The sequence below is a fragment of the Hetaerina americana genome, unplaced genomic scaffold (genome assembly GCF_022747635.1).
Source record: "Hetaerina americana unplaced genomic scaffold, ioHetAmer1.1.p SCAF_1, whole genome shotgun sequence".
Classification (NCBI taxonomy): Eukaryota; Metazoa; Arthropoda; class Insecta; order Odonata; family Calopterygidae; genus Hetaerina; species Hetaerina americana.
Window position 1 is genome coordinate 73299146 of NW_027286069.1, and position 18073 is coordinate 73317218.

General features: G+C 38.9%; 1 protein-coding gene across 1 annotated transcript in view; it reads left to right on the forward strand.

Moving 5' to 3' along the window:
* The window catches only part of pot (zona pellucida domain protein papillote), a 42592-nt gene that overhangs the window by 14959 nt on the left and 9560 nt on the right, over nt 1-18073 (forward strand). Inside the window, exons 2-3 of the mRNA XM_071591404.1 lie at nt 15517-15796; nt 17087-17224. Coding sequence (XP_071447505.1) covers nt 15527-15796; nt 17087-17224 — 408 coding nt within the window. The 5' untranslated portion in view covers nt 15517-15526. The remainder of the gene's footprint in view (nt 1-15516; nt 15797-17086; nt 17225-18073) is intronic.

Consider the following 18073-nt stretch of genomic DNA (forward strand, 5'->3'; position numbering starts at 1 on the left):
AAGAGATTTTGTGTTGGCATTAATTTTGAGTTGGCTTGTTTTTGGATCTCGTTGGAAAGGGGGTAGAAATTGTGATATAATATTTAAAATTATTATTTTTCCTTAGAGTTACATGACATCGTTGAATAATTACGGACTTCACAATATTTCACTCTGAGTTTTTTTTATCAGAACTGCGGTTTAAATGTCAGTGAGTCATCTTCAAGGGTAACGTCTGTTTCTTAAGTTATGAACGTATTTAACTAAGCGAAGGTTGAGAGGGAACCAATAAATTTACGTTGGATTTGTTATATATATATATATATATATATATATATATATATATATATATATATATATATATATATATATAGATATATTTATATTTATATCTTCGAAATGGAACGCTCTTCGGCGCCGCACAAATATATAAAAACACAGATGTAGATTTTTAAACGATAGAAACACAAAGAAAGGACACTCACATATGTTGTTTTGACGTTTCGACGGCTCGGCCGTCGTCTTCAGAATAAAAATAGTGACTCTAATGATTATTATTCCTGCGATATCTCTGACGTTATCAAACACTTCATTAAGTTTAAAGATAACCCTTGTAATGCATTGTTTGTGTCTAAAATGGCCTTAGCCTCCTTCATTTTATTGTCCAGGTGGCTTTGAGGCATCGAAAAATTAAGCATTTTATGGCAATCGCCTTAATTCTTCAGATAAGGTACTTTCACTTGTAAAAAAATATATTTGCACGTTACACTCACGTGAAATACAAAATCTCCACCAGTATAGGAAGACTACCTCGCTGTAACATGATGGCGGCAGATATGACTGGGCAAGCTGGTATTTGCAAAGAAAAGTGTACTATGAATTACAGGCTGAATTAAATGTGACAACTGAAATTATGCGGAGTAACTTTTGAGAAAACGTATAAAAGTGGATTGCCAGCTTGGCAGTCTTTTTCAGCATGCGGTAGACACCTGAAAACAGGTCATATTCACTAAGGGGAGAATGGAAATACAAATTTCTCGTGTGGGTTTTGCGGTACAATGCCGAATAAAGGTGACTGCAATTCGAATTGAACACCGACGCCGTCGATAAAGCGCGACCTATAACATGGTGTTTCGTGCAGAGGCGTACCAAATAGGCAGCTCAACGCCGGTCCGCCCACAGCACTCGAAAGTTCGTCGCGACAGACGGCCTTAGCGCGAGGAGAAAAACGCACAAGGTTGGAGAGAATGAGAGTGGAAAAACAAAAGAATAGAAAAAATTTCGCGGAAAACTGCAGTCGAGATTTTGGTGCGGAATAGTAAATTTTTCTCGCCCTCTTTCACGTTCATTTCCTAGGTATTTTTACGACAGCTGATGGCATAACTTCAAAATCTTTACGTTGGTGCATACGTTCGCACCGACAACATACATTTGCTACACAGAAAATGGATAGTATTTATTTAAAGCCACGCGCCGAAATAATTTTGACGGACCAAAGTGAAAAATTCGACGCTTACCGAAGAGTAAGGCGTGGTTCACTCCGATGGCATCAATGTAAAATAGTTTACCTCGATAAAATACCATAACCAACAATATTGTCGAAAGAGGCAGGATATGCTCTGCCGTGACCACCGCCCGCAAACCACATCCGCCCTAGGGCCGATGAATTTCATCCGGTCCCCGACGTACTGCAAGACTCTTAACTGCAATCAAGACGAAAAAAAAGGTTCGTTTCGCTTTATCTTTCCTCGCGGGGGCTTTGACATGAAAACACTAAAACGGAAAATGCGAGGACACAGACGGGAGAGAAATTGATGTTGACTCTTTCCTTGGACGCAGAAAATACGATTGCGAATTCTAAGTTTGTGCGTTGAGCCGCGGGAGGTTGCCTTGGTCCTTCATCCGGTTGGAATAAGCTATTAGCACGCTCTCTCGGTTCGAAATCATGAAGGGGTTTTATTTTTAAAGTTTGACATATGTGCGAACCACGTGGAGTCTTCACGGGATGATGAAAATATTCTATAACGTATTTAGCCCAAGGTATCCTCCTGGGAGGTGCTTTCGGCGAATGGCGAAAGAAAAATATTCCACACAATTTTAATTGGTATTAATTAAAATTTAAATAAAGTTTTACTTGACTTCCCAGATAATTTTAAGTGAATTGAATAGATAATTTAACAGCTGCTCGCATCTTATCGAGGAAGGTCACCCAGGTAAGATTGGCAACGTCGCGTTGGCTGACGACTTTGAAAATAAAATTGGTACGGAGTGATTTCTAGAGGAATCAATCACTTAAGACATGAAAAAAAGAGTTTAAAATTTACCACCAAAGGAGGAATATGAAATCTTTGCCAAGTCATGGTAAAAATTAAAAAGACAGTTACTTTTTTAATAACGAGGTGAGGGCAGGGAGGACTTCTAACAGTTGCGCAGAACGCAGCGAGCTCGATAAAATGTTCGCTGCTACTCTGATTTATAATGAGAAAAGTATTCTGAATTATTTCATTAAAGGAAAATTATTGTAAAGAACAACTATAGAGTATGCTATGCGGTTACTTAGCAAATGATCAAGCTAAACTCTGATAATACCTGACGATAACCTGATCCTCAGAAAAAATTATGTGCCCCATTAAAACATCGTATAAGAAAAAAATATGACAGCATTATTTTCACAATCACCTTCTTTACTTCAAAATTCATGTGGTCAACCTAGGCCAAATTTTGGAGTGTAGATAGCTAAATTAAATGCAAAAATCTCGACGAACAACATTCATAGCGTAAATTACAGAAACCCGAGTTTTATGCACCAAAAGATTGCAATAGTTCTCATATTAGAGGTGTTTTTTCTTCGCACAAAAATGTTTCTCAAGAGTTTTGGAAACACATAACGAAAGAAAGCATGACAATATTGTAGGTTAGCACACAACAAAAGTACTGATTCCCAAAAACATGGACAAAGACGCCGAATCGAATCGTACTCTCTGCCTTATCATTTGTGTTTTTTTCCAGCCCGCTTCCAACTTACATATGCTCGTATTTTAAAGCTGTCAAAACAATATGACGGTGAAACGTGCTCAATATGTGTCCCTCAAAGTGTTTCTCCAAGAAGCAGGACTGACATGTTGTCGGCTTAAACTGTCGGCCCTTCCTGGTCTAAATTCATTTTCTCGAATCGCACAATACCAACACTTTGAGTGCATTGGATGTTATACAATGAGATGAAGAACACTCAAACTTTATCTTAAACGTCACCTAGGTTATGTCTTGATAGCCTGTTCGCCTTCTCATCTTAATTTCCACCCACTGCACGACCACTAGTATGGGGAGTGCGTTATGGATTCGGTTGAGCCGCGAGCGGACGAATACCAGGAACCGCAGAGGTGCGACCGATGTCATTTGTCACCAAGCATTAGCGGATAGGAGTGCCCGTGGGATGACTGTGCCTTCTTAGAGGAGGCACACCTTTGTTGCCGCAGGCGACCCTCGCCTACACATAACGCACTTTTTCTCTCAACCCTGTTGCCAAGTCGCTCTTTGAACGAAGATGAGGGTTCTTTGCTATTTGGCCTTCCGCCCCCGCAAGGTGATATCGTCACTTCTTGAGGTGTCTCTCTGCTGACGGAAATCACGGAATCCGCATCTTACGCAGTCATTTTGAAACGAGCAAAGGATCTTGTGTGAAGGTTGACATCGTGGAGGTTGACAGCGTAAGTTAAGAGATGGAATGATCACCTATAATTATTTGAATTAAAATGCCACTCGCGTTTTTATAGTTCCGCATGTTTATTGTTTTTTCCGAGTGATTTTTCTGACAAAATCGAGTGTAAAAAAATAGCAGACTATCTTGAATGGTTTGTTTAAATCAAAGCGATAAACGATCTGTTCTGAAGTAGGTTGTTTTCTTGCATTCCTTAGTTAATGTTGTTCCCGTATTTGCTTTAATAATCATTAGAGTCTATGGTCTTTTCTTCGTTGCGTGACGCTAACCAGATTTAACAGAGAAAAGAGTATGTGGACGAAGACATAGAGGTCAAAATTCTGAAAATGAAAAATGCAATAATTGCTGATTACATAAATAATCGGCACATGCCAAACTAATAATCTTGTTTTATAACGACTAAAATATAATAACCCTTTTTATAATTATTTTAACCCTCCTTTCATCGCAATATTCAACACTACAATCGTAATTGGTGCTAGTTCGCATGCTCTATTAATATCTTTATGCCCGAGTTCCTCTTTATATGCTTTCTTATTTGACGTATAAAAAATGTTTGTCTATCACGTGGAAAAATGAGCAAAGTACCTTTACTTCAATTCCACCCACACAAGAGAGGTATAATGAACAAGGCGTTTCAATATTTTTTTGCCTCGCAAGAATTTCATAATGGGTTGAATTAGCAGTGGGATTGTTATTAAGCTTTCTCCATCCGGAGGTAATTGTCAAAGACAAGTCACGCCCTCAATAAGTTCTTTCGAGAGATAAATTCCTTCTCAAGTGAAGGTAACGTCTAACTTCCACGGTACTGAGTTCTAGTCGAATCCTGGAGTTTAATTTTCCATCTGATTTACCAGAGTACATCCTCCTCCACTGGTGATCCATTTCAGGCTCCAGTTATCACAACACTATGATAACACACTCATCCAGATAGAACTCTGTATTTTAGTTTCAAAGTTGTCATAACGTAGTGAGTTGCACATCCTCACACCTCTGTGAGTTTCAAGCACAGGCATAACACTTTGCTTCTTTGGTTACAGTGATGTAGCAGTGATCAAACACGCATTTTCAAACGCTGGGAAATTCTCATTAGTAGTCTCTATTACAAGACGAACTCTCAGATTCCCATTTTGAACGGAAGACGAGTGCCCGCCCCTGCACACTCGTAGCAGTAATGTTGGAAAATACTGTTTTTCATTATATTTTTTAAATGGTTTTTTGATTTTCGTAATACTTGCAGAGTTAACATAACAACTCCACGACTATCCTTGCCTGCAATATATACGTTCAGGTATCACGTGGAATAGGTGCACAGGTAAGTTACCAGCATAACTGTTGAGGCAAGGTTGTATCTATGCGATAATTCAATAAACGTACTATTGAACGCTTCACAGAGACGATTTGCAATCAAATGATAGTTTTCACCAATATTTATAAAAAGGTATATTTAAAAAAAATACCTTATGCAGATTGACTGTGCAAAGAAAAGTCATTGTCACGACCTAACCAAGTGCTTTGGGATATGAATGAGGCGCCTGATTCCAAATTTCGTAGGCTTAGAGAGATACGATGGATGCACTGAGGCATTAACTAGACTCTTGGTAATGAGAGGATTGGGCCAACAAGGATAGCTATCTTGGTATAACAGAAACCTGAAGTGACAGAATTATGACAGGGTCCGATAACATGGGGCAATTTTCATTAAAAATTGGTTGAATATATATGCATCTAAATAGCAGTGTTTCAACTAAGATGGAAAACCTGAAGAACACAGGATATTTGCCTCTTTTGGAAAACTTAGGCGGATTTGGCGGATATTTGGAAAAAACGGAAGTTAGCAATTTTTTTGAGAGACACTTCTCCGCATGTCATTTTGAGATACGTTTAACTCGACAGTTTGAGGAATACTAATAATGTATCTCTCTCTCTATTATCATGCTATCTGTTGATGTATGAGAGTGATGGTTTTTTAACGCGACTAAAATTATACTGCCCTCGCCACTATGGCGTTCCTGTTCAGGTACACCCTTTCATTGGAACAATACACTGTCATTCTTTTCTCCGAGTTCTGATTTCGTTTTCTAGGAAGTTCATGCTCCTTTTAGGAAGGGTTCATTGTCATTAACCAGCGATTGCAAAAAAATTCCTATCGGGATGGTGTAATTGATATCCTTCAAGTATTCTTCCGCCGTAATGCTAGATATTATTCTACGCGCCTGATATCACTATACTATTACCCCTCCTTATTATCTTTGACTCCTGTAGTCGATGACTATTGCCAATGCTTGTCAAAAAGTAAACTTATGTTTGGATCTGGAACTACCTGGTCAACTGAGAATATTACCAGGAACCCCAAGGGAACTCGTTGACACTTGGATGTTGTGACACACTTTAATAGCCACTACATTAAGTCAAATCCATTTTCCTCGAAAGGCGGTAATTTTATGTATAATTTTGGATAAAAAGGAACTACTATAATGCTTTGCTTTTCGATACACTACCACTTTTAGAATTTATACTAATCCTCTTATTATTTCTTTTTTACCATGCTCACTCAGCCGATACACATTGCGAAATGACATCACCGGGGGAATTGACAATCAATGACAACGACTAGCATGACCATAAATTTATCCATAAGGTGCTAGATCGTAATTAATCGTAGGCAGAATAGTGTAGACATAGTTAATCATAATACAAATGTAGAGGCTCAAACTGGCAATTCCACTGCGATTATTCACGCTTAAGACCCAGCCAAGAACAATAGAGAAATCGGGAGAGCGCCTTCGCTTTCACTTCGGGATGGCTCCATCATGAACGAGTGCGGCACAGTGGGTTTCTATTTCAGTTCAGGAGAGATCTTCTTTGGATTCGTCAAATAATCATAAATATTTAAACAAGTCAACATTGGGAAAATATACCCACGCTTTAATTAAGAGATTATTTCAGGATCCTTCAGAACTATTCTTCAAAACCTCTAGTTGAAATACCTAATCATTGAAGAAATGGTTGGCTCTGCCGACATTGTAACGATTGAAATCGACACGATTGACATTATGGTAAAACTTAGCTTCCAAAGGTTACGTCAACTTTGGAGTGGCTGGTTCAAATCCGGCACGATCATTCATTCTTATTGGCTGGTATTTAGGAATGATTATTTCAGCTATCAGAATGTAAACAATTTAAGTACATGTACAATATATATATATATATATATATATATATATATATATATATATATATATATATATATATTGTCGATGGCTAACGCATGAGATCAATCAACCATGATATCCCAGTATGCTGCATCAATGTGCACCGCAATATTGATATAAACGTGGGGAGGGTACCACAAAACTTTTCAGTTTTGCGATATTTAATGTCGTTATGATCATTATCAGTTAACGCGACCTGACCTAAGCATTGGCGTAACCAAAAAAGGTACTAGGATCTTAAATAATAAAATACATATTGAAATGAAACACTGGGAATAAGATACATGATATGGAAAAACTGAGGAACACTCATAAAGGACTGCCTCGTAAAATATTTTCAACTATTAAACATTATGATATTCCTAATCAGTTACAGAAAAATCAACACTGACAATATCTACTTCAAATTTCGAAGAAAAGTTCCTCAACATTTATTTTTTTAAATTTTATTACATTGATCCACTTACAGCAATAATAGCCAAAATACAAGCGCTTTATAGTGGAAAATGTTACATAATGGAAAAATAACAGTTTCAAGCTTAACTTTGTGGAATTCCTTCATGATGAGGGTAGAAAAAGAAACTTTGCACTTCCAAATAAAGATTTAATACTCCTCACGACTACCGTCATTCCCTCATTACATAATAGAAATTGCTGAAATAAAAGTGCACTGAATTACACACTATATATTACTGTTTTATATCAAACAAAATGTTGCAATATGCATTGCTTTCTCATACTGACTTCACGTAATATCCTTATAATTGAATATATGCACAATACAGCGTAAGGGTTTACAGATTTTTCCTTTTCACATCAAGACCAACTGTAATCAAGGCCAGTATAAGAAATGAGTTTAAATTTGTTATTCGGGTAAAGTAGAGAACGAAATCTGGTCTCTCTACCACAGATCACAGAAGAGCGATGGAAAAGAAATCTATAGTGGAGAGTAGATTGCCCAAGATTACGTTAAGGTTTCCTAATGATCCAGAGAAGAGTAAGAAAACCTCTTTACGAAGGTTCGATTAACGCGCTTACCTTTCAAAACCCTACGAACATTCACAAATTGAATTAGGTGATCAATCGAAATCTCCCAGAAATCCCTCCCCATAGCTTCCTCCCAATACCTTTCCAACTTCCTTTGTGTCCTTCAGCCCTTTAACCTTTACCACTCTCGAGTGAGACCCGGTAATTAATGTACGAAAAAAAAGATAACTTTAAATAGCATGATATTAATTTGAGTTAACATTTTGGCGGACTTTAAACTTTTCATGCAAAAGTAGATTTCCCAATAATTCTCGGAGGCCTTTCCCTTTTCGCAGTCGCAAGATCTTTCACCATCCCTTCACCGAATAAACACGGCACACGTCATTTTCAGCGAACTCTGCTTCTCGGACAATCGACTCAATGTCGCTCCTCTAACTTAATTTTCCTCGCTCGGTGATGAATGCCAAAATAGAATTTTGCACTCATGTTCACTGCGCGAAGCTAACTCAAATTAAATTCATTCACTTTGGTTGCCGCGAATAATTTATATCTCCGCTTCGAAAAAATGAACACCTTTTTGACCAAAGGGTCCACGCGGGGAACGCATTCAAAGAAGAACGAAAATATTTGATATAAAAGAGCGAGAAAAAGAGCACGAGAACGGACCGGGGAGAGTTCTATGCATGTTCGTGAAAATTAATGAAGGGTTTACCGTGGATTCGCGAAGAATAATGATTAATGTTCATTTTCATAGATTGGCGGCAATATGTGAGAATTCATCCTTTCTCACATCGTAATTTTCGGTCATTTTGAGCAATGCTGATTTGTTTTCCCCGGGCCAATCTCTAGGGAGCTCTTAGGAGGACTAGCTTTAATAATAACGAGGTTGGATTGGTGTGTTTTGTGACACTTCCATTTCTTCAACCGTGAACGCCATCACCTTTCCTTGACTCAACTCCCATCTCTTTGTACCAGCCATGGGTATCTTATCCGCCTACTCGCATTCCTTTCCTTACCCCTTCATCCCTCTTTCCACAGCATCTCTCCGTCTCTCCCTCCTTCTCTCCTGCCTCTGAACCCTCCTCAGACTTAATCCCCTCCCGCCCCTCCACATTTTTTTCCCTTTCACTTCATTATTTCAAAACTGGACGACCTCGCTCGCTCGGCTTCACCACGCCCTCCCGACTGTCAACTGTTATACATGCATTACACTAGAGCGAGCCGTGGAAATCGGCTTTTTGCCTTGGTGATGCTGGTGCAAATAAAAGAGACACGCAAAGTGAATGGAAAAATAAAAGGTGCATGTATCGATCGCTACGGTACCCACATTTTCAATAAAACGCTCCATCGCAACTACTATTCCAGTTCTAGAGTAATTCCCCCTTCCCACGCCCCATCCCCAGACAACCCTCCGATCCGCATATTTTTTTTTTGCCATCCTTCCTGAAGCTTCAAAAGTAGCCCACAAGGCCACGAACTAGACTAGTATATTCCTCAGCGGTTTTAGCAGAGAGAACTTCTGGTTGAAGTGGTAGGATCGGTTTCAGAGGGTGCGTGATTTTCGAAGAAATATGGCACTTATGGTCCTGTAGAGATTCGAATTGGGCAAAAGAAAAATGGGGCCACTTCGCCGGCTAGATGGTTCAAATTCTACGAATTAAAAAAACTACCTGACCGATTCCCTTAATTCTAATGGCTAAAGCGAATTTCTGCTTCTCCGATCTTTGTTTCTAGATTTTCACCAAAATATGATATAAATTACACCATTTAAAAGCGGTCATATTTGTTTTTTGAATGAGCGTCCATAACTGATTTTCATTTTCATTTTTATTCGCTTAAAATTAATATTAATAGTTTTTTCATAATTCGATTCAATAGAGTCCAAAGAGCTAATATCAAGTGATAAAGTTCCACGCATAATCTTGAGATTTGAAATATGAACAGTAACAGTCGGTGGCATTTAGTGTAAATCATTTCCTTATGTAATTAACTGCTGAGATTAAACGACTCTCATTTTTTCTAGGTTCTGTTAAGAAACAGAAAAATTAATGACTCTCAAGGAATCGAGATGACTCATATTTTCCGCTCTAGTCAACCTTTGAAGTGCCGATCGCACTTAAAAATGAAATGAACTGGAGAGGAGGGCAAATATTTGCAACCGAATATGTAATTAAGGACACCGTCGGAATCAATTGCAAGGGGGACCTGGAGAAATTATCTCAATTGCCTTCGGGCGGAAAAATTGCAAATAGTTTGGATGTACTAATGCAACTAAATGTTTACATTTTGGAAATTATCATGCTTGGCGCAGATTTCAACTTCAGAGTGATAGCAGCGTTATGCAGTCAGTGTCGGCCTCATTGCATACGGACGTAGTAATTGATTTTGAATTATCCAGATGGTACCTCAAAAGCATTTGAGTCTTATTACGGCCGGCATTCATAAGTATCTAGAGTTTTCCGGACGGATGCAAAAAAATAAAGATTTCTCTGGGAAAGGGAGCTGATTTTTGACTATTTTTTTAAACATAATCCCCGAAGTGGTGTTAAATCTGACCTTTCGACAAAATGTATTCACGTGATTTTATTTTATACTTAAACAAAAAGAAGAGGCTTGAAAGAAACAAGCTTCATGGAGCCGTAGTCCAGAGTGTTACTGCTGCTGAATTGCAAATATGATTTTCAAATAACGAGGTGATGGTCATGCAGAAGTAATTTTTGATTCGGAACGGTTTCGACGTGTGCCAGCCATTCTCTTTCGTTCAATTTCGTTTCCCTCTTTCCGCCCGAGATCCGTTATGTTTCCGCCCTTCAACCTCCCTCCAGTCCCACTCTCCCATCTGACTCCCCTAAAAAAAAATATCCCGCAAGACTTTCCCTCCTCCTCCATATTATCCACTACTACCTTCACCCGTGATAGGCTCGCTCATACGTCTGTCCGTCGATGACGCCATACGCTCGTTTTAGCCGACTGACATTTACAAAATATTTAACCGCAGTGCTAAATAGGTTACAGACATCTTCTATACGTTACGTTGCCGTCGGGACGGAGACAACATAAGGAGAGCGTACATCAACTATATCGCGTAGAACATTGACTGGACGAAAGCTAACAAAACCATGTTGGGCAATTCGATATGGCGATAACGCAGGCCAAACGTCCGCGGGAACGAGTAAGCCATGTGTGGTAGTGGGCGTGGTTGAGCAAGATTGCATCGAAGGACAACATTTCTAAGTGCACAAGTATGGAAAAAGTCTAGGGCAGAAAGATAAGGGGGTATATGTATAGAAATCACGTAGTGCAGGAGAAATCGGCAATGCCTTTGCACGCGTAGCGTAGCGTCCAAAGCGTAGATTTTAACGATGTCTGAAAATACAATTAAATATGCTTGAAAAATGGTACAAAAGAGTAACAATACAAGGACAATTATTTTAAAATAATCGCTAAGAACAGGATCAGCGGCTATTATTACCCCTAAACTGGAATAACTGATGCAAATTAGATGGGACCAAAGGTAATGACATTGTTTCGGATTAAATACAGCAACGATTTTGTACGCCGTTTCACAATGCACCAATCCGATAAATGTGAATGCGATGCGCTGGTGTTTCTAAATTTTATAATTCATCGGAAACTGAAACAGCATTACGCACAAAAATTCAAAGTTTAAAAACGACAAAAGTACTCGTATAATACAGCGAAATGAACAAAATTCCATGGTCTTTTGCTGCGAAATTTTTATCGGCGACTAGGAGATTTACAATTGTCTCTGCAAGTCATCCACAGAAAGTAAAAAACAGTGAGGCAAAACTGGCTGCATTCACTCTGTAATTTCCTACTAATCTTATTTGCCGATATTTTTTATCCGATTCCAAAGATTTCTTTAAGCGGCACTTTTCTCGTCGATCGTCATTTCAAACCTTGATCACTTATTCAGTTTGAAAGGATTCTCATTGGAAAGAGAGGAATGCTGAATGCCGAGTCGACAAAAAAGGGACGTCAAATTAACGTGCTCTACTGATTGCATTCACGTGCTCCTGGTCGGATGCCACACGTCTCTAACAGAGCGAGTGATAAAACAGCATGCAAAGGAAACGGGGAGGGGGTGCATTGCAATAACTCTCTCTGCACTTGCTAGGTTCACCTTGGCAAGATTCTTAGACATCTTGTGCAACGTTATCCTTTCCCTACATCCAGCATCCGTTATATTCTCTACCCCTCCATCCCGACGCCAACCCCCTCTCTCCTCCCGTCCCCGTACAAATAACATAGCGTCCTTTCCATATAACACAGCTGCATCGCTGTAGTCATTGAGCGTCCAAGGTTAAACGTGAGAGGAATCGAACTTTCGTTTTAATTTTTGGAATCTCGTTGATGAATATCGCGTCCCCAATCACCGACCCAAAGGAGTTAGCGATAAGCGGAGGTAATCGGTCCAAGTGAGATACCGTTCTCTGATTTGCGGAATTATGATTACAGTTAGAGAACGGAAAAAATGTCATCACTGAAAAATTATTTATTGGTTCAAATGAATTACATATTCGACTAAAATAATAAACAAATGTAATGTTGAACGCAAGTATGAACTGGAGGAATGAAAGCTTACAATTCCTACCGCAAGGGATGTTAAAATTTAACTAAAATAAAAAAAATTAGGACTCCTCGGTTCATCAAGATAAGAGGTTTGGGGGTGATCAACTGTGCACTAAATCCAAAATAACGGGGTATATTCGTGAATATCTTCGTGTAAATCCAGTCGAACTTGAACTTAGGCATCTCTCGTGAGTAAGGTATACAATTTTTCCGCGAATACAGGAATAAAAAGAGCCGCTAAGGGTTAGCTTGAGTAAGGTAAGAAGTGCGATTTTCGGTTCGTGGAAATTTTTGCCAATCAGAATGCTTTAAAAAGTAAGCGCTTTTCAGTCCTTTTGCCGCCGCTTTTTTCTGAGCGTGATAAACATTCGCACATGGATTGTCATATCATTCGCACAATCATTAATAAAGTTTCATTCATGCGTCATACTCTTCAAGTGTTTAACTACTTATGCAAAGGTTTTGTTATTCGTCGGCAAATTTCCCCTTCATCCTGGGCATGCAATGACAACATAAGGACATTTGAACTAAAGAATACGACTATAGGCGTTTTATTACTCAGTTACCAAAACAGAAGTTATTTTCCATCAACAGCCGTAGACTTTTTCCACGAGTGAGATCCTGTAAGAAACCAAACATTTATCGCGAGGACCAAAATTATTAAACTAAAACAAATAAAAATCCTCATCACTGTGGGAAGACAAAATCGTCAACTGAAGTTCAGTTGATATACTGTAGCTAAACGTCGATTTAAAAGTACCGGATAGCAATTGTTATTAGTTAAACAATGTAAACAAGCGTTGATGCATGCAATTCCAAGATACTTGATTCTTATTTTTCATCCTCGTTATATGCTGAATAAACCTCCTCCGATTAAGGCTTATAAAAATTCCATCACGTCCCTGACAGCGGCATATGTTCGTGATACAATAAAATATAAGATGAAATGGCAACTTTATCATTGAATGTCAGATGCTTATAAACATGTTTTCCATGATATATTTTAATTTTGGTGATGTTTTCGACGTTTCATTTCTTTCGTATAACTCTGTCAGATATCTAACACCTAAGTTCTCCGATGATCACATTTATTTCAACTAAAAAATAAGAATAGCTATATGATTACGCCTCGTATATGCAAATCAAATTCAGATTTAGATACACTCAGGTTCGTAACTTTGTAGGCACAAATTATTGATGATGGCAGGTCTTGTTGACCTCAAAGTTAGTTGACTTTGAGGTTAACAAGGGTAATGCACTGTGACAATTTTAGTCATTGCATAATTCACCAAAGAGCAGTCCACTATATTTACGCAAATGTTCTCCTCCCTCGACGAAAAACGATGAGGATATTCAGTACCAATCAGCTCGCTTGGCGTAATGGTATTTATTTGGTGACCAGTTTGCTCCCAGAGCTCGCTTTATTTTGTAGAAGCAAAAGATTTCAACATGACGAAGCTATTAAATTTTATCGTCGCAACCGTTTCAAATTGAGCGATTAGTGCGTGGATCGTTCACTAAGACTGGAAGGTAACGGGACGGAGGATAGGCCATTGTAAGTAGGCCTATAAAACTAATCTCGACACTCATACCACAGCCAATCGTCCCATGTTATTCATTTCCTTCGAATGCTGGCACTCGCCTCAGAAGGCCACCAACACCGTCACCGTAGCGCACATAAATTCTAAGTACATTTCCTACTTTCCTTTTGTGTTTCTTAGAGAGGGATGAGACGTGTTGATGTGCATGAGGAGTTATTGGCATTGCGGTTGACCTATAGGCTTATTTATATTTCAAATGAACATGATACTGTATCAGTACTTTTTGTGTGGGTCGAATGGAAGTTCCTAGTGGAAATATGTGCTTTCTCCTTGGTTCCCACTTTCGAAGCTGGCGGCTGCATCAGAATCACTGATATTAGTGGTATTTACGATTTCAATCATGATTTCAAATGATAATTCATGAAAAGGAAATAAACACGGATTGTTGATTATGGATGCTTTACGCGCTCGTTTCTTGGGCCTTGAGGATTAGTATGACATATTAGATATGAACAGAGTGCTATTTAATGCCTGTATTGGACATTATCTCTATTTTGTGCGACGTTCGTAGCAGAAAGTACGCATTTCCCCGGAGGATTAATGGAAGGTCTTCTGTTTTCATCGTACTAATTTCCTTCCGAGTGGTTCATGACCGTGAATTTAAATACGGAATCGATTCTCAAATGTGCTAATAAATAATATGAGTTCGTATAAGTCACGTAAAATGAAAATTTTTAAATAGGACAATACCGAGCGCCAAACTATAATTACCAATTAATGACATAACTTGCGACAAGTACCCTCATGCAGAAGAAACATGCGATCCTTTTCACACGACGGTTAGCCGATGCGACTGCAATGATTATGATGTATGTTTTTTTACTAATTTTGATATTTGTAAAAAAGATATTTGTATTTTCGACTTCTTTAGAGCTCATTAGCCATCAGGGACTGGTGCTGGTCAACAAATTTGGAGATTCTGAACTTCATTGAGCCCGAAAATCTTCATAGTCGCGCATTCAGCTTCATTTATGTTAAATAATGTGACAAATTGGACGACAGAATTTCTTAAATTTGATGATTTTTTTTTTTTAGCTTTACTACGTTAAGAAAATTCAGAAGGGCAATATTCACGATTTTTGGAAACCAAAACCTCTTACATTGTTTATATCCTGCTATTTAGTTTTCGCAATTGAGTCACGTAAAAAATTAAATTAACCTCTCTGTTTAAGTTTGAAATTATAAAAACAGGAATGTTTTTCCTGAAAAAGCATTGAGTTATCACAAAACTGTTCCATCAAGTTTGATAGACAAAATAATAAATAATCTGATCTGTCTAAAGCTAATTTTATCATTGAACTCAACTGCTGTGAAACGGATTTATCTATCTCTAGCATCTATATTCAGTGTTGACGAATATCCACCACCAGATTTACAAACTTCAAACTGCAAGTCATATTTACTCATTTTTTTCTGGTTTCAGGTGTCCTGACATGAAGATCCTCCCCGCAATGCAGGGCCAGCCGGCCATGCGGTTCTTTGTCCTAGGGTTGCTGCTCCTCGTGCCGGCTAGCGAGGGGCAATCCAACTACGCAAGCCATGGCAACAGCATCGAATTCGAAGCGCCGTCGGAAGAGAATAACTTCGGCCTACCCCAGCAAACGATTCTCGACGGGAAAGTCACGAAACTCGACGACCTTTCCCCGGTTATATTCCTCAACAGGACCAAAGGAGCGCTGAATTGCGCCGCCGGTATCATGCAGGTGCGGCTCAAGCAAATATTCAATATTTAAAGAGAATAGCAGCGTTCCGCGATTTTTTTGTAAAACCGGAAGCTCGCTATGCAAATGGGAAACATGCAATAAATGATGTCTATATAGCTTAACGATTCGATTTTATTCAATAATCTGACCTCAGTAAAGGCACTTCACTAATAAGGAAACTACATAAAGACTATTAAAAAGCTGCTGCGGGGGATATATTAATTTACTATGGGTATACCGATCTCGGAGAGATCGGAATGGGCGCGGTTTCTCACGATATTCGTTGCATTCTTGTACGGATTATCCCCATTCTTCTATGCACAATAAAGCTCTATCCCATGCCATTCGATATAACTTGATTATTTATAGAACGTCCTGCATATTTTAAGTATTTACGACAGTGAAAATTCATCACTGATGAAATTTCATTGAGTCTTAGTTCTCACTGCTGAACACCTGCAAAATATTTTATATTCATTGTTGAAATAGAAAGAAAGACTGGTACTTTTCCACAGATTTTATTATATTTTATATTCATTCTGGTTGCCTACAAGAAAAGATGAGGGAATTCCATTCGGTAGAGCACCAATGCATCAGTTTTGAATATAAGCGTCTTCGTCTCAGATTCTCCACTTAAATATCCACTTTTGTGAGAGAAATGTACCTGTTACACGGACGTATTGGAGAAACCCCTCGATTCCCGATATTCGTTTCGTAAAAAAATACTTTTTTAAACATTAAATTTATGTTGTTAGCTCCTTTGCGATCAGTACATGGAGGATCATCTCATCATTCCATAAATACGTAACATCATTTCGCAAAATTGACTCCCATCAAAAATTTCCCCTGGGAAAGTAATTACTCCAAACATCTCAATGCCTAAGGTAAAAAAATCCGGAAACGGAAAAAAATCACTGAACTGTACATGATAGTCCTATTTACAGAAACAACATTAGATAATGAGAGAAAATCAAACGTTAATGACAGCAAATACGGAAACCATGAGATGGTATTTTTCTACGGCAAACTCAACAGAGAGGTAGCTCATTCCGAGATCACTCTCTATAAGGTTTTCTTTACATTAAAGAGATATTTCAGCGGAGTGGAACTGCCGCTGAGTCCATAGCGATAGATTGACTGTTGAAGCCCAAGGGGACTGAGTGGGGCTGGAAACGCACATGCCTCTGTTTCATTCCGAGGTTAACATTGAAAATTATTCCCCAAAATTGGTGTTTCCCAGGGATTACAACTCCACAAAACAAACTAAACGACTTACTTATTTCCCAACAGGTGGAGCTGAAGTTCGACGTTCCGTTCTTCGGCATCGCGTACGCGGACTTCGATCGAAACAGCGCGTGCACTGTGCACGGCAACGGCTCCCTGAACTTCAGGCTCGACCTTCCGCTCAAAGGGTGCGGCACGGTGCAGGTGAGTCACGCCGGGTTGGTGCCGCGGACTCCACGTTCCCTTCACTCGGAGGGAGCCAATTGGAATGCTGGAATGTGATGGACATGCAAATTAATACTGTGAACATTGGATCGCACTCCCTACGATTTGAATACGTGTGGTTCTCATAGCCAATCAAAAGAGGGATTTATAATCCTTCCACCATGCAGCTGTCTGCACATTCTTGCTACACAGGATGCTGGATGATAGAATTACAAGGTCCCTGAATCGAATGGGAAATCTCCCCATGAGAGCCATGCAAAGATACATTTCAGAAGGGTTTGTTCGGGAGCTAAGTTATCGATCAGTACCGTACTTCCTCGCCTGGACTAAAGGTTCCCCAGACTAAGGGAATTCTAAATTTGAATAAATGTTCCTTTAATCTAATTCATGGATGCCCCACTGGTATTTTCGGAAACTAAAATATTCACCATCTGGTAATGTATTTTACGTAATTTGAACAAATTCAAAAAATGTATTACTAATGGTCGAGACAACCCGTAATTAAAATGGGATAAAAGAAAGATGTTCATATTACAATATGTTATGAAATGAACATGCTTTGAGAATGATTATGTAAAACTAAGAATAAACGGCATGCCAACCGTGCTGTTGAATCTGGCACTCATTGTCAGGTTTTGCTTTATCTCCTTTACCGTGCCGCCATGTGTTCTCGAATTATTTTTTTGACATTTGTGGAGGCTTATAGGTATGCAGAAGCACGAGTAGCACTGGACGCTCCCATGACATTTACATAATGAGTGGTATGACGATAGGCAAAGGTATTGCTCGAGGGGAGTAGGCTTAAATGTGCTTATTCATAATTTGCAT